This window comes from Cetorhinus maximus, chromosome 17, assembly GCF_964194155.1.
Source record: "Cetorhinus maximus chromosome 17, sCetMax3.hap1.1, whole genome shotgun sequence".
In the NCBI taxonomy this organism is placed as follows: Eukaryota; Metazoa; Chordata; class Chondrichthyes; order Lamniformes; family Cetorhinidae; genus Cetorhinus; species Cetorhinus maximus.
This window is the reverse complement of record NC_135895.1, coordinates 7,742,763-7,768,016: the sequence shown is the minus strand read 5'-3', so window position 1 is coordinate 7,768,016 and position 25,254 is coordinate 7,742,763. Positions and strand designations below refer to the sequence as shown.

The 25,254-nt window shown below is 43.9% G+C and overlaps 1 protein-coding gene across 1 annotated transcript in view; it reads right to left on the bottom strand.

Annotated features, from left to right (window-relative positions):
* ttll7 (tubulin tyrosine ligase-like family, member 7) overlaps window positions 1–25,254 on the bottom strand; it is a 272,951-nt gene that overhangs the window by 61,632 nt on the left and 186,065 nt on the right. Inside the window, exon 16 of the mRNA XM_078560682.1 lies at window positions 24,858–25,026. Within this exon, the coding sequence (XP_078416808.1) occupies window positions 24,858–25,026 (169 nt within the window). The remainder of the gene's footprint in view (window positions 1–24,857; window positions 25,027–25,254) is intronic.

The window sequence follows — 25,254 nt, the reverse complement described above, 5'->3', positions numbered from 1 at the left end:
TTTTTTCTTTACAATTACAAATTATGGTGCTATGACAGGACTCTGAATGTATATTATAGGGGAATACTGGTGGATTTTTGTGCTGTCCATGCACTGTCTTTTAACAACTAGCGGCTTACGAGACAGCCCCACAGCCTTTTTTGTTCACTTCTCCCACCGACTACATCACCCTCCTCACTCCCACCCACCCAGCAATTAACCAAGGCTGATCCACATGTTCTGAGATTCCAGTGGTCCACAACCAACCAGCAATCTCTAATGCACCTACCGCTCGCCACACAAATTTAAATTAAGCTGCTGGAAAGATTGCAGTGGGGGCAAGAGGCAGGCAGACCGTGCGCTGGATTTGTAACAAGGCATGGAAAGGATGTTTCCTCTCGTGGGTGAGTCCAGAACCAGGGGCCACTGGTTTAAAATTAGGCGTCGCTCTTTTAGGACAGAGATGAGGAGAATTTTTTTCTCTCAGAGGGTTGTGCGACTTTGGAGCTCTCTGCCTCAGAAGGCAGCTGAGGCAGGGTCATTGAATATTTTTAAGGCAGAGGAAGATAGATTCTTGTCAGGTAAAGAAATCAAAGCTTATCAAGGGGTAGATGGGAATGTGGAACTCCAAACACAAATAGATCAGCCATGATCTCATTGAATGGCGGAGCAGGCTCGAGGGGCCGAATGGCCTACCCCTGCTCCTCCTTCACATGTTCGTAGCCGCCTTCAAAGCTGCCAGCGGGGTGTACAACGTCAGCCTCTAGGGTGGGTCTTGAACCTGCAACCTTCTGCCACAGAGGCAGAACTGCTACCCACTGAGCCAGGGCTGTCTGGAGTGGCTTGCTGCTTTTAGACTTTTGAGGATGCAGGGGCTGCCACACAAATGCATTAGACACCCCACCTCCATGATAATCTCATGAAAAATCAATGGAATACAGGAGTGGAAGTACCTCGTCCACAAGGGGGCCAGGCGACTTCAGTTACAAGAGTCACCAGCAGATAATTATGCTGCATTTCTTCATGGCCATGTTGCACATTCAGACATTGAGAAGGCTATAGGCCCCTCAAGGTTGCTCTGCCCATTGCCCCTGTGCTCGCTGGCCTACATTGGCTCCCGGGTTAGCTGGCAACACCTCAATTTTAAAATTGTCATCCTTGTGTCCAAACCCTTGGTGACTTCATCCCTCATCATCTTGTGCCTCCTTCAGCTCTACAATCCCCTTGATCTCTACGCACCTCCAATTCTGCTCACTTGTGAATCGGTTTTAAATGCTCCACTACACTGCCAAGACCCCAATCTCATAGACGTCTACAGCACAGAAGGAGACCATTCGGCCCATCGTGTCCACACTAGTCAACAAAGATCTGACTACACTGATCCCATCCTCCATCACCTGGCCCATAGCCCTGGAGACCATAGCAACGCAAGTGAATATCTAAATATTTCTTAAATGTTATGAAAGTTTCTGACTCAACCACCCTTCAGACAGTGAGTTCCAGACTCCCAACACCCTCTGGGTGAAAGAATTTCTCCATGGCTCCCCTCTTAGCCTTCTACCTCCAACCTTAAATCTATGCCCCCTGGTTATTGGCCCCTCTACTAATGGAAAAAGTGCCTTCCTATCCACCTTATCTATGCCCCTCATAATCTTATACACCTCTATCAAGTCCCCTCTCAACCTTCACTGTTCCAAGGAAAATAACCCCAGCCTATCCAGTCTTCCCTTGTAGCTCAAACCCTTCAGCCCAGGCAGCATCCTGGTAAATCTCCTCTGCACCCTGCACCCCCTCCAGTGCAATCACATCCTTCCTATAATGTGGTGACCAGAACTGCACACAGTATTCCAGTTGTGGTCTAACCAGCATCTTATACAGTTCCAGCATAACCTCCCTGCTCTTGTATTCTACGCCTCGGCTAATAAAGGCAAGTATCCCATCTGCCTTCTTAACCACCTTATCTACCTGCCCTGCTGCCTTTAGGGATCTGTGGACATGCACACCAAGGTCCCTCTAATCTTCAGTACTTTCCAGAGTGCTACCATTCATAGTGTACTCCCTTGCCTTGTTAGCCCTCCCCAAGTGCATTACCTCACACTTTTCTGGGTTGAATTCCATTCGCCACTGCTCTGCCTACCTGACCAGTCCATTGATATCCTCCTGCAGTTTACGGCTATCCTCCTCACTATTTATCACCCTACCAATTTTCATGTCATCCGCAAACTTCTTGATCATACCCCCTACATTTAAGTCCAAATCATTTATGTACACCACAAACAGCAAGGGCCTCAGCACCGAGCCCTGTGGAACCCCACTGGAAACAGACTTCCAGTCACAGAAACATCCCTCTACCATCACCCTCTGCTTCCTGCCTCTCAGCCAATTTTGGATCCAATGTGCCACTTTGCCTTGGATCCCATGGGCTCTTAATTTCTTGACCAGTCTGCCATGAGGGACCTTATCAAAAGCCTTGCTAAAGTCCATGCAGACCACATGGAATGCATTACCCTGGTTACCTGCTCAAAAGATTCAATAAAATTTGTCAAACCTGACCTTCCCTTAACAAATCCATGCTGAATATCCCTGATTAATCCATGTCTCTCCTTCAGAGTTCTTTCTAGTCACTTCCCCACCGCCGAGGTTAGACTGACTGGCCTGTAATTTCCTGGTCTTTCCCTTCCTCCCTTTTTTAATAATGGCAGCTAGCAGTCTTCCAGTCTTCTGGCACATCACCTGTGACCACAGAGTATTTGAAAATTACTGCCAGGGTCCCTGATATCTCTTCCCTTGCCTCCCTTAACAGCCTGGGATACATCCCATCCAGGCCTGTAGATCTATCCACTTTTAAGGCCACTAAACCTGCTGGTACCTCATCTCTCTCTCTATGTTAATTTTCCCTAATATTTCACCGTCCTCCACCCTGATGTCTATACCTGTGCTGTCCTTTACCATTGTGAAGACTGACGCAAAGTATTAATTGAGGACTGTACCCACATCTTCCGGCTCCACACACAGATTACCTCTATGGTCCCTAATTGGCCCTATTCTTTCCCTAGTTATTCTCTTGCTCTTTATATTTTTTTTTAAAACTCCTTTGGGTTTTCCTTTATTCTACCCATCAATGCTTTCTCATGCACTCTCTTAGCTTTCCTAATATTCTTTATAAGATCCCCCCTGCGCTTTTTATACTTCTCTGGGGCCTCTGCCTTATTGAGCCCTCAGTATTTGCCATAAGTTTCACTTTTTTTCTTAATCCTAACCTTTATGTCCCTTGACATCCAGGGTTCTCCAGACTTGGTTCCCCACACCCCCGCCCTTTGCCTTTAGGGGAACATATTTGCCCTGTACTCTCGCTATTTCCTCCTTGAATGCCTCCCACTGCTCTGACACAGTTTTATCTGCAAGTAGCTGCTCCCAGTCCACTTGGGCCAAATTGTATCTCACCTTAGTAAAATTAGCCTTTCTCCAGTTTAGAACTTTAATTCCCAGCCCAAGCTTATACTTTTCCATAACTATTCTAAATCTGACTGAGTTATGATCACTATCTCTAACATGCTCCCCTACTGATACGCCTTTGACCTGCCCGGGTGGAATTCCCAACCTAAACTTCTCCATCTTTCTTCTTCTCTGCTTCACCTCTAAGATGCTGCCATGAAGATATTAATTATAATGTATGTAATGTTATTGGAAATTATTTTAAACTGGACTTGTAGTAGGGCCTGTGTCTGTGAATGTCTAGGGTGTGAGTGTGTGTGTCTTCATTGGATTAAGGCAGCTAGTCTGGGTGCTTTGATGTATATTAGTTTTGAGATGTTAAACAGTAAGATAAAGAGGAAATTTGCATTTTGTTGAATAAACCATTCAAAGGCTGGGGGTGAAATTTTACACCTAGCTAGGAGACGGCAAGCAATATGTTTATATTGCTAATAAAATTGGTACTATGAAAGGATCTTATTGTTAGAAGAGGTGGAGTTCAAAGGGCCTGGTGATACAATGAGAATTTACATTCAAAGGGAAGGCTAGATATATACAGAGAAGAATTTTGTGTGTGTAGCCAGAGGCATGTCACCTGTAAGCCCACAACTGTGCAAAAGAACCAAATTGAAAGGAACTTCATTTTGAATTCATAAAATAAAATGTGCTTTGCCTGGTGTCTGTTTAAAGTCTATGGGTTGTTATTGCCTTGGGGAAGATTACCTGGGAGAGATTAATTTGGGGATTTGTTTAAAAGTTATTATGGTAGTAGTTTTATGTATAAAAATCCTCTGGAGGCTTGATAGTTTTATTCCTGAATTCAGGGCTGCATCTCAAACATACCAATTGAAAATACAGGTCATGACAGTTGTTTAAAGTTTCCCTCTGGGATTTTAAATAACTCAGCCTTTACCAACTGCTGTGTCACAACAACTGGGTGCTCTTGGTGGGATAATATTTGTAATTCCTTGATTGGTTTGGAATTGGTGAATCTTAAGGTTACGAGTACGAGAAACACTTTGAATTCAGGAGTTGGTGAGGTTTTTTTTTAAGAAGTGGTGAGACTGCAAGATGGCTTTGGCAATTGCTAAGACTTGTCTGGGAGTAGAAGATATAACTCTGATTGAGCTCGAAAAAATAACCAAGAGTACATTAACAGGTTTGGCAGATAAGTTAAAATTGCGGTTACCTGTGGAGGCTAGGAAATCAGATACAACTAAAAGTATAACACAGCATCTACAGCTGGAAGCGATACCTGACACTAGTGAGTCACAGCTGGAGGTAGTGAGACTTCAGTTTGAAGTGGAGAAGCTTGAATTTGAACAAGCAAAGGAACTGAACAAACTTGAATTAGAAGCAAAGGAAAGAGAAATGACATTTAAAAGGGAGAAAGCAGAAAGGCAGGAAAAAGAAAGGAAGCTGGAACTGGAATTTCAGACAAGAGAGAAAGAGAATGCCTGCTTAAAAGGTTAGAAGTTAAAAAAGAGATCTTGGATTCCGAGGAGAGTTCTGATGATGAAAAATCCTTTACCTAAAGCCCAGTGGGTAGATGTTTAACTTTGTACACGCTCTTCCAAAGTTTGAGGAAAAGATGTTGAAGCATTCTTTATTTCATTTGGGAAGGTGGCTGAACAGATGAAATGGCCACAGGAGTACTGGACATTATTATTACAGTCTAAGCTGCTGGGTAGAGTGCATGAAGTATATGTTTCGCTGTCTGAAGAGGTACTGGTGAATTATAATGTGGTGAAAAAGGCTATTTTGAGTTGGTCCCTGAAGCATACAGGCAGAAGTTTAGGAATATGAAAAAACAGCCTGGACAAACTTACATTGAGTTTGAGAAAGTAAAACAAAGTAATTTTGAATGGTGGATGCGGGCATTAAAAATAGAGAAAACATTTGCACCTCTTAGAGAAATAATTCTTTAGGAAGAATTTAAAGTGTCAATCCCTTCAGCAGTGAGAGCTCATGTGGAGGAACAGAGGGTTCAGATTGCAAGACAAGCAGCAGAGATAGCTAATGATTATGAGTTAGTTCATAGAGCTAAACCTTTTCTCGTCACCCTTTCAAATCAGAAAAGGACAGAAAGTGGGAAGGAGAAAGGTAGGTAGGTATTCAGGGAAGAGGAGTGGCTAGGAATTCCCAGGAAGTTTTTTCTCTGAATAAAAAGGAAGATGCTAAGGGTAGGAGTGACATACGAAAATTGCGGTGTTTTCATTGTAATAAAGTGAGGCACACAAAGCCAGTGTGTTGGAAATTACTGGGAAAATCTGTTGGCATTATTGGGGTACAGAAAAGTTCTGGAAGTAAAAATACTGTGGGTTCTGAGGTTAAGGCACAGGAAAAACCAGTGCTTTATGTACAGGTAAAACAGGGAGAATGGGTAAAGATAAAGAAGTGAGAATATGTTCACAATTTACCCAACAGAATTCTGAGGAGCAGGTTGCAGAAATGTTTAAATACTTTGTGTGTGAAGGGAAAGTCTTTCCATGTGTACAAGGTGAAGGAGGTGAAGATGTTAAAATTTTCAGAGACACAGAGGCTAGTCAATCTTTAATGTCGTGGGATAGTGATATTTGTTGTTCAGAGGGAGTACTGCAGGAGACGGTGATAACAAGTGGGGTTCATGGAGATGCTAAATCTATTCCGTTGTGGAAGATAAATTTAGTGAGCAAATGGCAGACAGGTAAAGTTACTGTTGGAGTGGTGGAAAAATTGCCCATTGCAGGGGTTCAATTTATTCTGGGTAATGATATAGCTGGACTACAAATGTGGGTGATGCCTAGGGTAGTTGAGCAACCTGTAGAAGTGTTTTCAACAGCGGTGTTATGGAAGGCGCATCCTGGATTGTTTCCAGATTGTGTGATAATGAGGTCACAGGCACACAGGTTGAAACAAGAAAAACAAAAAGGGCAGGGAGTTCAAAGGCAAGAAGAAGGTGTCAAAATCCAATTTGCTGGCACTGTGTTTGATAACATTGTTCAAGAGGAAAGACTACAGGACAATTCAACCGAAGTGTTTAACTCAAGGAGGTTAGTGGAGTTATAGAAAAATGATTTGCAATTAAAGCAGTTACATCAGAAAGCTTATTCAGAAACAGGAGTAAATGTATTCCAGTATGTTATTACCTTAAGGGAGATATTTTGATGGGAAAATGGAGGCTATATCATGTTGCAGCAAATGAAAGCTGGAGGGAGGTGCATCAGACTGTTATCCCCATAGGGTATAGAAATGACATTTTGAGGATTGCTCATGAAATCCCAATGGGGGGACCTTTAGGAATTAGGAAAACACAGGAAAAGATACAAAGGTTTTTTTGGCCAGGAATGCACAGGGATGTAGTCAAATTCTGTAGAACCTGTCATACATGTCAAGTAATAGGGAAAACACAAGCACTGATTAAACTGGTCCCTTTAATCCCAATACCAGCCATTTGAAGAACCTTTTACTAGAGCCATGATTGATTGTATAGGACCCCTCCCTAAGACTAAAAGTGGAAATCAGTAATTCCTAACAATAATGGATGTGACTACCAGGTTTCCTGAAGTGATACCTTTAAGAAATATTACACCTAAGAAGATTGTGGAGGAGTTAATTAATTTTTTTACAAGATATGGTTTACCTCAGGAAATACAATCAGATCAGGGGTCAAACTTCATGTCACCGCTGCTTAAGGAAGTAATGAACAGTTTGGGGATAAAACAGTTTAAGTCAATAGCTTATCATCCAGAGTCACAAGGAGCTTTGGAAAGATGGCATCAAATTACTGTCAGGGTTATCCACAGGATGGGGATACAGGAATTCCATTTTTGTTATTTGCTATTAGAGATGCTCCTAATGCATTGACTGGTTTTAACCCTTTTGAACTAGTTTATAGTAATGAGGTAAGGGGACCACTGAAATTAATTCATGAAAAATTGGTGGGTCAAAATTCAGAAACTGTTTTCTTGGATTATGTATCAAATTTCAGGGAAAGATTTAACAGAGCGTGTGAGTTGCCGAAGGAACATTTAAAGACATCACAGTAAGTGATGAAAGTGAAGGCAGATAAGAAAGCTAAAACTTGCAGTTTTGTTTCTGGAAAGTACTAGTTTTGTTACTAGTACTAGGTGATCCATTAAATGCAAGGTTTAGTGGGCCTTACAGAACTGAAAAGAAATTGAGTGAAGTAAATTATTTAATAAATACTCCAGATAGAAGAAAGAAGCAGAGGGTGTGTCATGTAAATATGCTTAAAAAGTACTTTGGCAGGGATGAAGAATAAAATAGGTATTAGTGATGGTGGGCGATGAGAAAGAAGTAGAAGTGCAGGACTCTGAAATTGACTTTCCTCTAATCAAATTGGATAATGAGAGGGTGCTTGAAAATTTAAATGTAATATTGAGTTACTTTCCAAGCAAGTGTCAAAGTGATTTGGAAAAGCTATTGCAGTCGCATAAAACTATTTGTGGGAATAAATTGAGAAAGACACATTTAACTATACATGATGTCTCTGTACAGGTTCCATCTTCAATAAGGCAACATCCTCATAGATTAAATCTGGCAAAGTTATCACAAGTACAAAAAGAAATTGATTTCATGCTTCAAAATGATATTGAGTCTAGTTGCAGTAACTGGAGTTCGTCTATTGCACTGGTACCGAAACTGGATGAAACACAAAAACTGTGTGTGGACTATCGAAAGATGAATGCGGTGACAAAAGTGGATTCATATCCTATACCACGGTTGGGAGATTGAATTAAGAAAGTGGGACATCGAAATTTATCACAGAAATTGACTTATGAAAAGGATATTGGCCGTTACCATTGTTGGAGAGAGCAAAGGAGATATCAGCTTTTCTAACGCCAGGTAGACCATATCAGTTTAAAGTTATGCCTTTGGTATGAAGGATGCACCTACGACATTTCAAAGACTGACAAACAAAGTAATTGCAGTTCTAAGCAATTGTGCTGTTTATATGGATGCTCTTCAATCCTACGTAGTGGAGCATTTACAGCATCTGGAAGGATTATTTTCTCGATCACAATAAGCTAATTTGGTGATGAAGTTGGCTGAAAGTGAATTTGCAAAAGCGCAAGTTATGTATCAAGGACATACCATTGGGCATGGTCAGGTGGCTCCGAGAGATGCGAACATCAAGGCTATCATAGATTTCCCAGTGCCTACAACAAAACGAAAAGTTTTGCGATTTCTGGGCATGAGTGGGTTTTGCCGGAAAATTTTAGCGGTATGGTTTCTCCACTGACTAAACTATTAAAAAAGAACAAGAAGCTTCAATGGATACCGGAGTGTCAGAATTCATTCGATAGTTTGAAAACTGTTTTAACCACAACACCAGTTTTGGCAGGGTCCAGTTATGCCAAGCAATTCAAGTTGGCCGTTGTCGCAAGCGATATAGGCACTGGAGCTGTACTGTTACAAGATGATGACATTGGGAATGAAAATCTGATAGGGTATTTTTCACGGAAGCTGAATATACAAGAGAGAAGATATTCAACAGTTGAAAAAGAGCCCTTGGGCTTGGTGTTAACGTTGCAGAATTTTGAAATGTATGTTGCCAACAATTCATCAGAAACAAGTGTTTATACAGACCACAATCCTTTGAAGTTTTTGGACAAATTTCGAGACAAAAATGCAAGGCTTTTCAGGTGGAGTCTATTATTACAACCATTTAATCTACAGATTACACATGTTGCTGGTAGAGAGAATCTGTTGCAGATGCATTATCGAGAGTTTTAAACTTAAAGGGAAAATTGGACATTTTGAAAAACCTGGACACTGAAACGGAGTGATTTCTGTTGATACCAAGGACTAGAGTATATATTTTATAATGTTAATGCATGATAGTCTAATAAGTATAGGAGATGGTGTGAGATGGCTTATTAAAAAATGAAGCCGTCTTTTAGAATTATGATGGTTCATTTTTCGATAGGGAGGGGGATGTCATGAAGATATTAATATATATAGTGTTATTGGAAATTATTTTAAATTGGACTTGTAGCAGGGTCTGTGTCTGTGGGTGCAAGTGTGTGTGTCTTAATTGGATTAAACCAGCTAGTCTGGGTGTTTTGATGAATATTAGTTTTGAGATGTTAAACAGTAAGGTAAAGAGGATATTTGCATTTTGTTGAATAAACCATTCAAAGAATTGGGGGTGAAGTCTTGCACCTAGTTAGGAGACACTAAGCAATATGTTTATATTACTAATAAAATTGGTACTATGAAAAGGGTTTTATTGTTAGAAGAGATGGAGTTCAAAAGGCCTGGTGATACAATGAAGATTTAGATTCAATGGGAAGGCTAGGTATATATACAGAAGAGTTTTGTGTGTGTGGTCAGAGGTGTGCCGACTTTAAGCCTACAGCTGTACATAAGAACCAAATTGAAAGGGACCTCATTTTGAATTCATAAGATAAAATGTGCTTTGCCTGGTATCTGTTTAAAGTCTATGGGGAGAACTTCCTCCCCATCAGGGTGGGGATTGTGTGGGAATGAGATTCACATGCGTGTGATAGAGCGCAGAAATCTCCCTGAGGCACGGAGCTGCCTCAGGGAGATTAGTTTCATTATCAAAAATAAAGAAAAGAAAAATTTAAGACATGTCCCCTCATGTGACAGTGTCACATGAGCTGGGACATGTCAATGAACTTTAATAAAATCTTTTATTCAATTTATAAACACTTCATGAAACCTCATCCCGCCCGTGGATGAGGTTTCATGATAAATGTGAAGGCTGCCTGGGCTCTTCACCTGCCCCCTGCCAACCTTAAGGTTAGAGGGGCAGCTCTGTTAATTATTTTAATTGATATTTAAATGGCCTTAATAGGCCTTTGACAGTTTGGTGGGTGCACAGCCAACTCCGGTACGTGCCCACTGAACTGAAAATTGGAATGACGCATGATGACGTCGAGACGCACACCCGACATCTCCACACATCATTTTAGCCATCAGTGAGCAGGGTCCACCCCTACACGCTGACCCGAAGATTCTGGCCTATGGGTTGTAGCTGCCTTGGGGAAGATTATCTGGGAGTGATTAATTTGGGGATTTGTCTACAAGTTATTATGGTAGTAATTTGTAGACATGTGTATGTGTTTAAATTTGTTGTTAAATTAATACATGTTTAATCTAATTTACATTAAAAAAAACACTTAAGACTTGGTGGTTTCACATCTGAATTCAGAGCTTCATCTCAAACATGCCAATTGAAAATATAGGCCATGACAGTTGTTTAAAGTTTCCCTCTGGGATTTTAAATAACTCAGCCTTTACCAACTGTTGTGTCATAAAACCTGCTCCTTAAAACCTAGCTCAATGACCAAACTTTTGGTCACCTGTAAATCAGGAAATGGAAGGGAGGGAGGAACACAAGAAAATTACAATCAACAGAGAAGTGGTACTGAGCAAACTGTTGGAGCTGTGGGCTGACAAGTCTCCAGATCCTGATGGGCTTCACCCTTGGGTCTTAATAAAAGAGGCTAGTGAGATAGTTAATGCATTGGTTTCAATTTTCCAAAAATTCCCTAGATACAGGGAAGAGTCCACTGAATTGGAAAATAACAAATCTAAACCCTTTCTTCAAAAAGGGAGGGAAACAGGAAGCAGGAAACTACAGGCGAGTTAGGTTAACATCTGTCTTAGGGAAAATGTTAGAAGGTATTATTAAAGACATCGGGCAGGATTTTGCCCTTGGCGGGGGGGAAGCTGACCGCCGCCCGCGATCGGCTCTGCACCGCAATTTCATGCGGGCGGGCCAATTAAGGCCCACCAAGCGTGGATCGCGAGTGGCAGCGCTAAGCACTGCCTGTGTGGGCGGGAGGAGAAGGGTGAGCGGGCCTAGTGCGCAGGTCGCACGTGCGCGAGAAAGAGCACTTCAATCTCCCTGAGGCACGGGGCTGCTTCAGGGGGGATTGACGCTCTGTGTAAAAAAAAATAATGAAGGAAATAAAAATTTAATAAAAAATGTCCCCTCATGGGCTTCTGTCACATGTGCTGGGACATATTTTTAATTTAAAAAATAAAGTTTTTATTTAATGTTTATTTGCTTTCGGAAAGCTTATCTCGCTCGTGGATGAGGTTTCCTAAAAAAATGTAAAGGCCGCTTGGCCTTTTCACCTGCCCGCCAACCATTAGGTTTGAATTTAATTAGATTGTTAATGGCCTTTTAATTATCGGCAAAATATCGCAAGACTACACGATGACGTCGGGACGCATGCCTGACATTATCGCCTGTCGTTTAACGTTCAGGTGTGTCGGGCACACACCCGCACACCGAGCGTAATATTCTACCCATTATAGTAGGGCATTTACAAAATTCAAGGTAATCAGGCAGAGTCAGCATGGTTTTATCAAAGGGAAATCATGCTGAACCAATTTATTGGAGTCCTTTGAAGAAGTAAAATCTGCTATGGATAAAGGGGAACCAGTGAATGTACTGAACCTAAGAGTTCCAGAAGGCATTTGATAAGGTGCCACATCAGGGTGGAAAATAAAAGCTCATGGTGTAGCAGGGGTAACATTTGGGCATGGATAGATGGTTGGCTAGCTAACATGAAAAGGAGAGTAGGCATAAATGAGTCATTTTCTGACTGGCAAGATCTAATGAGTGGTGTGCCAGAGGGCCGGGGTCTCAACATTTTACAGTTTATATAAATGAATTCGATGAAGGTATCAAAGGTTTGGTTGCTAAATTTACTGATGATACAAAGATAGGTAAGGAGGTAAGTTGAGAATAGGACACAAGGACGCTGCAAAGGGACATAGATAGGTTAAGTGAGTGGGCAAAGATCTGGCAAATAGAGCATAATGTGGGAAAATGTGAAATTGTCCATTTTGGAAGGGAGAATAAAAAAAGCATATAATCTAAATGGAGAGAAATGCAGAGCTCTGAGATGCAGAGGGATCTAGGTGTCCTAGTGCATGAATCACAAAAAGGTTAGTATGAAACTCTTTCGAGTTATCAACAGTCACAGATTGCAACTCTTTCGAGTACAATCACAGTTCTTGGTTTCCGGGAGTGGGACATGAACCCACAACCCTCTGATTCAAAGGCGAGGGTGCTATGAACTGAGCCACAGCTGACACCTCAAGGTTAGTATGAAGGTGCAGCAAGTAATAAGGAAAGCTAATAGAATGTTATCATTTATTGCAAGGAGAGTCAAAACCAAAAGTAGGGACCTTATGCTTCAGTTATACAGGGCATTGATGAGATCATATTGGAGTACACTATTGGTCTCTTTATTTAAGAAAGGGTGTAAATGCATTGGAAGCAGTTCAGAGAGGGTTTACTAGACTAATACCAGGAATGGGAGGGTTGTCTTATGAGGAAGGATTGAGCAGGCCAGGCCTGGAGTTTAGAAGAACAAGAGGTGACTTTTTTGAAACATATAAGATCCTGAGGGTTCTTGACAGGGTGGATGTGGAAATGCCCCTGATGTTCAATGGCATTACCATCACTGAATCCCACACTATCAACATCCTGGGGGTTACCATTGACCAGAAACTGAACTGGACTAGCCATATAAATACTGTGACTACAAGAGCAGGTCAGAGGCTAGGAATCCTGTGGCAAGCAACTCACCTCCTGACTCCCCAAAGCCTGTCCACCATCTACAAGGCACAAGTCAGGAGTGTGATGAAATACTCCCCACTTGCCTGGATGAGTGCAGCTCCCACAACACTCAAGAAGCTTGACACCATCCAGGACAAAGCAGCCCGCTTGATTGGCACCACATCCACAAACATTCACTCCCTCCACAAACATTCACTCCCTCCAACACTGAAGCAAATTGGCAGCAGTGTGTCCCATCTACAAGGTGCAGTGCAGGATCTCACCAAGGCTCCTTAGACAGCACTTTCCAAACCCATGACCGCTACCATCTAGAAGGACAAGGGCAGCAGATAGATGGGTACGCCACCACCTGGAAGTTCCCCTCCAAGTCACTCACCATCCTGACTTGGAAATATATCGCCGTTCCTTCACTGTCGCCTGTCGCTGGGTCAAAATCCTGGAACTCCCTTCTAAACAGCACTGTGGGTGTACCTGCACCACATGGACTGCAGCAGTTCAAGAAGGCAGCTCACCACCACCTTCTCAAGGGTAACTAAGGAAGGGCAATAAATGCCGGCCCAGACAGCGAAGCCCACGTCCCGTGAATGAATTTTTAAAAATTATGTTTCCTCCTGTGTGAGAATCTAGAACTAGGGGTCACTGTTTAAAAATAAGGGGATGCTCACTTAACACAGAGATTAGGAGAATTTTATTTTCTTTTTGTGAGTCTTTGGAACTTGCTTCTGCAACAGGCGGTGGAAGCAGAGCCTTTGGATATTTTTTAAGGCAAAGTAAATCTTGATAAGCAAGATGTTGAAAGGTTTTCAGGGGTAGATGGGAATGTGGAGTTGAGGTTACAATCAGATAAGCCATGATCTTATTGAGTGACACAACAGGCTCGAGGGGCCGAGTGGCGTATTCCTGCTCCTAATTCATCTGTCTGTATGATTTTTTTATGTGGCTCAGTAGCAAATCCTTATTTGAATACGCTCTTGTGAAACACCTTGGGACATTAAATTACATTAAAGGTGCTATATATATATATATATATATATATATATAAGCAAGTTGCTATTGTTATTGTGAGGCACGATACGATGAGAGAGGCGGAGAGGTTTAGGGAGGAAATTCCAAAGCTTCAGGACCTTGGCAGCTGAAGGCATGGCCGCCAATGGTGGGGTGATGAAAATCTTGGGTCCGTAAGAGGCCAGTGTTGCAGGGATGCAGAGATCCTAAAGGGTTGTGGAGCTGGAGGTGATTACAGAGGTAGGAACAGGTGAAGCCATGGAAGGATTTGAAGACAAGAGTGAGAATTTTATAATCAGTGTATTGAGGACCAGGAGTTAATGTTGGTCAGTGAGCACAGGCTGATGGGCAGAGCAGATCTGAGGACACCGACTGTTTTCCTTAAGCACCAATTCTCTGCATTTCCTCCATATCCTTAATTCACTAATTAGTGAATACCTGCTGAAGAGCCAATCATAATATTTGTTGCAAGCTTTCAGGCAGCATGAAACATGCCCTTAGAGTGATGGGGACCTCGACTGCATCCTCAATCTGTCACAGCTACATTTCTGTGTGGTCCACAGCAGTAGACTTTGCGCCATAGAAGGGTCAATGGGTTTCTCCCCATCACACAAGGATGTAGGGGCCATAAGCAAGAGTCAAATGCATCATTGGAAACCAGAGCTGGGAGTCCACTATTAAGAAATAGAGGTAGATTAAGTAAGTTATATTGGTAGTTTTGGGTGTTAGGAATGAGCTTCAGTTTTAAAGTTTAAGTTTGATTTGTATTTCTTTGTCTGTCTGTTAAGAAAGGTCAAATGGATTTTTTGTTTCACTCTAAAAAGGTGCTAGCATTTCTAATGAGGAGTTTTACGGCTCTTAAAGAGAAGATAAACAAACAAAGGTAGAAGAATTGGACTGTTGCCTAGCAACAGGGGTCCAGAAAGGCAGGTCCCTCCCACAGACACACACACAGAAGAAAAACAGCAGTTTTGATTTGGAAGCTGTGGAGTTCAGTTGGTTTTTGAAAGTTGCTGCCTGGAAATACTGGAGCAAAGGGGAAAGATAGCCAATTCCAAGCTAAAGAAAAACCCCAAAAATCCAGGGGAGTGGAAGAGGGGAAAGTCCAAAGTAAACCTTCTAGTCAAAAGGAGAGACAGGAACCTGGAAAAGGTCCTTTTAAGTGAAGTTAAGAGTGAGGGGCAGTCAGAAAGGCTCCAAGCTTCAGATTTAAAGAGACAAAAGCTGCAGAAAGCAGAGTTAAAGCGAGAACAGCTTTCAGGAGGCAAGAAGGTCCAAAGAGACAACTGACGGTCTGTAACTCTTTGCTACAGGCATGTGATGCAGTGGTGTACTGTTGACGGCGAAGCCTGTAAGAAAGAGCGTGTCCAGGATTGCTTGAATGAATGTGTCGACCCAGGGGAGAGGAACATCAGAAGGAGAGTTTGAAACCGTGGAAGTGAACCCTCTGGAAAGTATCTGAGAGAAAGCATCGGCTTGGGAGAAAATTCCAAGGCGTGGTCTTGGAGAATGGAGATTGGAAACCCGCGGGTGAAAGACGGTGTTCAGTGAGACTGGTTGGCTCATGTTGTAACAAGCACCTGGGGGCAGGGTGCAGTTGTGGAGTGATCTATAGCATCTGGTTGAGGTGGCATCTGTTACCTGGTCTCAGATTTCGGGGTGTCTGACCGCAGGTCGCCTGTTGGTACATGGACTGTGTACGTACTGTGAACATTACAGTATAAGATGACTTTTGTAACTTGTGTTATCCTTACAAATCTGTATGCATCTGTAAAAGGTTTGGCTGTGGGTGAAGGAGTATTGTAATACAGCACTGCCTGGAAGTGTGGTGGAGGCAGGCTCAATCGAGGCATTCAAGAGGACACTAGATGATTATTTGAATAGAAACAATGTGCAAGGGTACGGGGAAAAGGCAGGGCGATGGCACTAGGTCTAATGCTCATTTGGAGAGACAGTGCAGACATGATGGGTGAAATGGCCTCCTTCTGTGTCGTTAGGATTCTGTGATTCATCTTTTCTTATTGAATAAATGCTTTGATTCTTTTATTAAAAGTTCAGCAGCTGACTCTGGTGACTCTGTTCAGTAGCTGCTCCCCACGTATCTAAACAAACAAATAAAAGCTAGGATCAAGCTGGGTTCCACAATGGGATCGGGCTTGTCCAGGGGTAACCTCAGCTGGCTTCATAACACCACCGACAGGAGATGTGGCTGAATTCCACCAGCTGCTGTGGTGGGATTTGAACCTGAGTGCCCAGAACATTAGTTTGGACCTCTGGATTACTAGTTCATCACGCCACCATCTCCCCGCTTGTTTCCCTTGTGCAGCCAGGGAAGGGTCATTCCTCAACGACCTCTCCACTCAAACTATCTCTACTTAGTGTAATGTCAAATATGTATACATATACTCATTAAAAAATTGGTTCAGTAAAAACTTTCAAAAAGCATTTTTACTTAAAAAGGAAAAAATTACAGGGCTACGGAGAATGGCAGGGGATTGAGGCTAATTGGATAGCTCTTCCAAAGAGCTGGCAGAGGCATGATGGGTTGAATGGCCTCCTTCTGCACTGTATCATCCTACTCCATGGCTTCAAAAGCAGCAGTGAGTTCTCCTTGTTCCTGCCAATATGATCTCCCTCAACCAACTCAATCAAAACAGCGCTCGCAGCTCTTCACTGAATGTTATTGGTGGAGTTCAGGCTGTTCTATTACAAGCATTGCCACGCTACAACTCACTCTACTGAGTGAATTAGGTGGCATACTAGCGGCAGGCACTGACCCTTCCACCCCTCTGATCTTGTTTCCAGTTCGGGCTGGAGGAAAGAGATGAAAGCCCATTTTGTCGGCTGGCTTGAGGGGCCCGATGTGAAATGAGCTTTGCCGTCTCAATCTACTGAGGATGGGTCTCGAGCACAAACCGGTCCTGAATACATCATGGAGTGGCATTGGAATTCAGGGTTGGTTGGCGCTGAGAATGGGAAAACTCGTCACGCTGCTGAGGTTGGGAGGCGGACACACAAACTTTAGAAAAATGTTGAGGGAGCTTCACTGGGCATCACAATGGCCTGAATTTTACCCTCGGCCGGGAAATGGACCGTCGGCTGCGATTGGCCCCCGACCGTGGTTTCATATGCTGGCTGGACTATTAACGGGCAGCCAGCGTAAAATGTGCACTAAAATGCTCAGCACTGCCGGGGTGGGGGCAGGAAGAGGGCGGGCGACGAAGTCACCGCGGGCACAGGAGAGCTCCCCGAAGGTAGAAAGCTGCCTCAGGGAACCGCAGACCTCCAAATAATAAAAATCAAGATGTATAAAGCTGCGGAAAAAAAACATCCATGCATCGCAGTCAAGCACCTGAAACCATACCTTATAAAAATGCTGTTCCCAGATATTTATTTATATTTTTCCCTAACAGAGATTTCATCCCGCCCTTGGATGAGATTAAAATGCAAAGGCCGCCTGGCCCATTCACCCGTCCACCAACCATCAGGTTGGACGGGCCATGACAAATCGCAGGCAATTGTGTGTGCCGTTAATGGGGCTTAATCGCCCTCTTAATCGTCAGTGGGCACGCTTCCGACTCTTACGCGCGCCTGCCGGGTGAAATATCGCGCCAGTGCGCGATGACGTCAGGACGCTCGCCCGACATCATCTCGTGCGATTTCACGCCCGATCGTATCGGGCACGTGCCCCGCCCGCGAGGTGTAAAATTCTGCCCAATGTGTGACACCCCAGCTCGGAGCTGTTCGGTACTGACACTTCAGGGGTGCCCAAAACAAAAAGTGTGCTGTTCCCCTACACCGTGAACAAGTACCTGGAATAAACACAAAAAGCATAGGAGCAGGACAAAAAAGCAATCCCACGTGCAGAGCGTTGAGATATTCCGATGCTGATGGTGTTGTACAAATGTAAATATTATCAAAGGCTTCAGAAGGCAAGCGTGGGTTATTTTATATTTATTTTCTATCTATCTATAAATATATATTTATATCTCCGGCATAAAATATAAAGAATCCTGTTATCAGACTTCTGCTGGTCGCAAAGCTGTTTGCTGACAGGTTTGGATGGAAGTTTGTTCTGCCTGGGAATGTCTGCGGCTCTGTTTCTATATTCCACTTCCATTGGATCATTTGCTTCCCATAGCCTTTTCTCTTCCTACTTTAAATTGGGAGAGCATTTTCCCTTCTTACCACTACTGTTATTAGCCTTAGAAATCTCTTGTTATCCCCCTTAGTGTGGACCAGACATGATGAACCTGCCTGTGAAAGGACAAAGTACACAAATTGAGTCTACAGGCATATTACATTCTGTTTCTTTTTTTGTTCTCCCCAACATATTTAGGATCCCAAATTGTCAATATTGCCAACCGTCTAACAGGACTAGACAGGGTCGATGCAGGAAGGATGTTCCCGATGGTGGGGGGAGTCCAGAACCAGGGGTCACAGTCTGAGGATACGGGGTAGACCATTTAGGATTGAGATGAGGAGAAATTTCTTCACCCAGAGAGTGGTGAGCCTGTGGAATTCGCTACCACAGAAAGTAGTTGAGGCCAAAACATTGTATGTTTTCGAGAAGGAGTTAGATACAGCTCTTGGGGCGAAAGGGATCAAATGATATGGGGAGAAAGCGGGAGCAACTATTGGGTTGGGTGATCAGCCATGATCATAATGAATGGCAGAGCAGGCTCGAAGGGCCGAATGGCCTACTCCTGCTCCTATTTTCTATGTTTCTATGTTTCTAACTCTAAAAGGAAATTGGTAATTTTATCAGTCTGAGGTAAATCTGCAGACTTCCCTTTAAACTGTTGAGTTATTTTTACTAAGTCTGCAGCTGAAGATTGCCCGTAAATGCTTAGAGCTCTTCAGTAACTAAATTGAACACTTCTGTGCCCATTGTCTGCCTCACCTTTGGTCTAAAATGATGAAGATCAGGCCAAAAGGTCCCGAAATCGCTTCTCATTATGGTGATAAGTTAAAAGCTAGGGTGAATTGTTTGGTTTCCATGCTGTTGCTTTGAACTGTATCAACTGTCTTTGAGTTGGATCCATGTTCATAAATGGTGCCCTTGCTGGATCCACCCGTATGCAGATCAGCCTTCAAATTAATGAGATGCTGTGACATAAAGCAGAAACATGCCCCAAAGCATCTGAGGTGTGAGCACTCTTGTAAGTATAGGAACTGGGCCCTAACCACTGCTGTGGGGCCTACAGCGACTAGGTTGGGAGGAGCAAGGAGCAAGTTTGACAGGGGGTGTGGGGCCTGTGGCCTGAGAGCCACTTTTTTTCTTTATTCTTTCATGCACCATTGGCAATTAAGGTCAGCATTTGCCACCCATCCCTAATTACTCTTGAGCTGAGTGTCTTGCTAGGCCATTGCAGAGGGTAGGTAGAAGTCAGCCACGTTGCTGTGGGTCTGGAGTCACATGTACGCCATCATCTGCCCTTTTTACCGTCATCCCCACCATTTGTAGCCCTCGGGCCCTGGTAATCAGGCCCTGACCGTCTCGACCGGCTCAGTGAGAGTATTAGTTACAGTCCTGCATTTTGAATTTCGTGGTCCGGGAGTTCTGAAAGGGCCTTTTGTTAGCAGTGTTGCCTACTTGACGGAGACACTAAGATATGTTAACATGAGTGACTCAGCAATGTGGATTAACGGGAACAGGAATTGAACCTTCTTATTTGGTCCTTGCTTGGGTGGGGGGAGGGGGGAAGGGGGGAAGGGGGGAGGCTCCACCCAGGTACGCACCTATGTGACCCCCAAAGACAAAAAGCTTGGATACCTCTATACTAGTAGATTTGTTGTAAATGCATTCATTACTGTTGGCCAATCAATCCCCTGTGGAAAGGGTCCTAAAAATTGGATGAGAAAACAGATAACTGCAGTAATTCAACGGTAATGGAAGCAGGCTCGGTACTTACAAGAGCAGAAGAATTTGGAGGTACAGCTTGACAGGTCATAGGGTTATAGAATAAAAATAACGCAGTTCTAGGTTTCATTACAATATGAATATAACTTACTAGTCAAAAGTACTGATAAAACTTTAAAGCCTCAATTAGTGAGCAGAAGGCTCTGCACCAGAGCGAGGATATTATTGAGGCTTCAGACTGCCCAAGGCGGGTGTTTGGTGTGAAGGGACTCAAAATAAAGAAAGGTTCATAAATTTGGATCTTTTTTATTACAGCAATGCAGACTACTGGGTGAGTGGGTGCAGTAGCAAGGCAGGATAATAGAGGCAGATCAAGTCATGATCTAACTGAATGATGGAACTGGTTCGAAGAGATGAATAGCCTACCCCTGTTCCTATGTTTAAAACGTTTGCACAGTCAACATTTCAAAGTTGTATGGCAATGCATAACTCTGTCTTGGCTCAGTGCTAATATTCTCACTGCTGGGTTAGATGTCAGAGTCATTCCTGCACAGGAGGAGGACATTCAGCCCATCGAATCCATGCCAGCTCTCCTTAGAGCATTCCAGTAAATCCCATTCACCCCTATATCCCTACATCCCTGCAAGTTTATTTCTCCCAAACCCCCATCCAATTTCCTCTTGAAATCATTGATCGAGTCCATTTATACCACACTTGCGGGTAGCGAGTTCCGGGTCATTGCTACTCACTGCAAAAAGCTCTTCCTCATATTCCTGCTGCCTTGCCAAAACCTTACATCTGCGTCCCCATCCTTGTAGATCAGGGGGCAGCTTTTCTTTGTGTACCTTATCTTGTAATCTTGTCCACCTCTATCAAATCTCCCCTCAATCTCCTTTGCTCTAAGAAGGAAAATCCCATCTTCTCCAACTTAACATTGTAGCTAAAATCCTTCATCCCTGGAACCATTCTGGTAAATCTCCTCTGCACCCCCTCAAGAACCCTTACATCCTTCCTGAAGTGTGGTGACCAGAACTGGATGCAATATTCTAGTTGGGACCTAACCAGAGCTTTATAAAGGTTCAGCGTAACTTTTCCTGTTTTTGTACTCAATACCTCTATTTATTAAGCCCAAGGGGCCATGTGCTTTGCTGACTACTTTCTCAATATCTCCTGCTTCCTTCAAAGATCTAGGCCCACGGAGCCCCAGGTCCCTCTGTCCCTGCTCTCTTGAGAACTGTGCTATTAAGCTATACTACCTCTCCTATCTCTTCTGCCAAAATGCATCAGCCCTGCACACATCTCTGTATTAAACTCCATCTGCCACTTGTCTGCCCATTCTGTTAATCTATGTCCTGTTGCAGTCGATTGGTATCATCACTGGATGCTGAAAGGATGTTTCACCCTGTGGGAGAGACTAAAACTAAGGGACACAGTTTAAAAATAAAGTGTCTCCCATTTAAGATGGAGGTGAGAAAATTTTTCTCTCAAGAGGGTCGTGAGCCTTTGGAACTCTCTTCCCCAGACAGCGGTGTAAGCAGGGTCAATGAATATTTTTAAGGCAGAGGAAGCTAGACTCTTCACTAACAAGGGTTATCGGGGGTAGGTAGAATATGGCCACAATCAGATCAGCCATGATCTTATCAATGGTGGAGAAGGTTCAAGGGCCAAATGGCCTACTCTTGCTCCTAATTCATACGTTTGTATGTTCACTGTTTATCACAACTTCAAGTTTGGTACCATTGGCAAATTTTGAAATTTTACTCCGTATTCCAATATCTAAATCATTTATGTGTAATCAAAAAAAAATGTGTTCAAGCCATAGTCTAGAGGCTTGAGCACATATTCTAGGTTGGCACTTCAATGCAGTACTGAGGGAGTGCTGCACTGGCGGGAGGTGCCAACTTTCAGGTGAAATGTTGAACCAAAGCCCAGTCTGCCATCTCAGGTGAATGTAAAAGACCCCATTGCTGCTATTTAAAAGATGAGCAGGGAGTTCTGCACGGTTTCCTCACCAATATTTAACCCCCGAGTATCATTTCTAAATAAACAGATTAATCTGATCATAATCCCATTGTTGTGCATAGGAGCTTGCTGTGTGCAAATTGGCTGTCATGATTCCTGTATTACAACATTCATGATACTTAAAAAGCACTTAACTGGCTGTAAAGCGCTTTGGAATGTCTTGCAGTCGCAAAAGATGTTATATAAATGTAAGTTCTTTCTTTTAACAGAGAAAAAGGAAGCAACTTACAGTCTAGAGGAGAGGGGCCAAATTACTCACTGTGGTCTAGAAATTCAGGCGCAGCTATAATTATATTCCCTATGCCTTAATGTTGAGGGTCAAGACTACCCAGATATCGGCAGCCGCCTACTGATGATGAGGAATGAAATATGGAGCTGTTGTTAATGTCAAGGGTCAAGGGGGTCAGGCATTGAGGCGGTCTGGGGTCAAGGGGGTCAGGGGTCAAAAACCTTGGGGTCAAGGGAGCAAGGAGAGGAAACTGAGGATTTTAGGTTGGGAGTTAGAATTAGAGGCTTCAATTGGGATCAAGACCGACAGTTAGGATCAGAGACTGGAATCAGGATTGCAGGCTGGGATTGGATCAGAGACTGAGATCAGGATCGCAAGCAAGGATTGGATCAGGGACCAGGAGTTAGGATCAGTGACTGGGATCAGGATTGCAGGCTGGGATTGGATCAGAGACTGGGGTCAGGATCGCAGGCTGGGATTGGATCAGAGACTGGGGTCAGGATCGCAGGCTGGGATTGGATCAGAGACTGGGATCAGGATCGCAGGCTGGGATTGGATCAGAGACCAGGGGGAGAATTTTCTCCCCGTCGGGGTAGCTGAGCAGGAACAGGCGTGGGCGGGCGCGCAGCCGATTGCCCCCCGTGATCAGCTGCGTGCCGCCATTTTACGTGGGGTGGGGGCCAACTAAGGCCCGCCCAGCATGACGCGCACCCGGAAGTGCTGAGCGCTCCCTGTCTGGGCGGGGGGAGGAGGTTGAGTCGGGGCCTGCGCTCCTTTGCGCATGCGCACGAAAGAGCGCAGGAATCTCCCTGAGAGCTGCCTGAGGGAGGTTAATTAAATTAAGAAAAATTTAAATAAAGAAAAAAAAATTTTTCAGATATGCCCCCACGTGATTTGATTTATAAAATCCTTCATGAAACCTCATCCCACCCGTGGATGAGGTTTCATGATCAATGCGAAGGCCGGGACCGGGAGTCAGGATCAGAGACTGGAACCAGGAGCGCAGGCAGGGATTGGATCAGACACCAGGAGTTAGGATCAGGGACTGGGAGTCAGGATCGGAGGCTGGGATTGGATCAGACACCAGGAGTTAGGATCAGGGACTGGGAGTCAGGATCGCAGGCTAGGATTGGGTCAGAGGCCGGGAGTCAGGATCAGGGGGTTGGGATACTTCCAGCTGGAATTGCTTGCGGGTTTCCTGGGGTTCAATAGGTCAGTTAGTGCCTAACAAATGGTGCCACAGGGCTAAATCTATAGGCCTACACATTTAATCCCGTATGGTCGAGTGAGATTGCTGGAGCCAGAAAGCAACAAATACATGTTATGCATAAAAAGATATTATGAAAAATAAAAATTCCTCATCTTCAGGTGTCATCCTGGCTTGGGTCCACCATCATGACCCAGTGGCGCCTTTCAACAATCTAGTATGATTCATCTGGCTTCATCTCCAGCCCAAATCTCTAGCTATTTTAATTTTGGGACAGGGCATTGGAAGGGTCCAGCAATAAGGGCCCTGGCCCTGCTGGAAGTGGGAAGCAGAGCCCCTGGGCCCTTTAGAAGCCTGAGCAGGACATTCCCACATGAGGTTGGGAGCCGGTGTATCCGGGTCCCAGTCCTTTCCCAGCCCTGCTGCTAGACTCCTGCCCCAGTTCTGATGGGAAAACCAAGAGAGAATTAGTGGGAACGTGTTTTGACAAAACTGATTCTGGAGCCAACCTCTGAAGGACATCAAATTTTTGGCACCATGAACTGTGCATCAACAATCCTGAGCATTTTATGCCAGGGGCTGGATAACTTACAATGGGATTCTTCCGTCCCCTGCAATAACTTCTCTGGAAACTTTGGAGAAAGAGCTGGGAAGGCAAGAGATCGGGATGAGCCCCTACAGTAAGAAATCCAAGTCGATTCATAGCCAAGGACAGAGAGTTCCATGGTCACACCATGAGGAATGAGTCATGGTACTGGGCAGAACACAATTATCACGGAACACCCAGAGTTATTTTGAAAGAGTGGGAAGGATGAGAAAAGTGTGGTAAATCATAGTCCCATAACAAGGAGACTTTTTGGCCAATAGCCCAGGCACTGCAGGCATTGGAAACTGTTTTGAGGCCCTAATCTCATTTGGCCAATCTTCTGAGTAAAGGAGAAGTCATGGATGGAAGACAGAGGACATAAGGAACCAATAGGTGTACTCAACCAGCCCATGCTTACAAAACTCAAAACAAACCATCTACTGTTAGATGTGATTTTGCGATTGGGCAGCACTTGATGAGCAATCCTGAGTGTGCCAATAGCTACAGTAACAGCCACTTTGAGATAATCAGCCGACTCCTGACATGTCTTATTTGCTTTTGCTGTAGATGATATACATTCATACACAAGGACCCATTCTCTGCAAACAAAAGTGATACGTTCAAGCCTTGCTCCTTTTTTGAATTACCAGAGAATTGGGGAGCCTTTAGTTCCCCATTGTTTTCTCCATGGCAATGCCTCGGCCAATCGGTGTTGACTTGCCAACCAATCAGCAGCCTTTTCTCCTGTAGTATAAATTCATTTGAAATGTGGCATTCTTGCATTTATCCTGATGGGTGCAAAATGAAAAGCTTCGCCAACATGTCTCTCTTTTCAGCCATTGCAATTTTCTATACCTTACACCATAGCTAGTGTTTATTTAAGGAAGATCCCGGTAAATACAGGCACACTGGGAAACTTACCTGATCGTTCTGGAGATTCATACTTCCTTCCTTTTCGAAAATGCATAAATTTTTTATCCCTTAGGTCCTCGTCCTCGGTATCCGAGCTGCAGCTGCTGTTACCACTACTGCTACTATCATCATACTTCCTTGAGGTGGCCTCTGTGGCCTCAGGCATTGAGAATAGCTGCTGCAGGGCACAAGAACACATTACTTTTTACCAATAAGTCTCCTCGATATACACAGAGACAGGCACCCCACTTTCCTGCTCTCTGCCTTGGCCCACACTTGGACGCCAGATCAGATGGAGAACTAAGTCCAGGGAGTTTTTGGCAGGGTCAGGATAGGAGGCTCCAGCAGGGGTAGGGGAATGTGGGGGAGGGGAGGGGGTTGATGGGTGTGGTACACCAGCCGGATG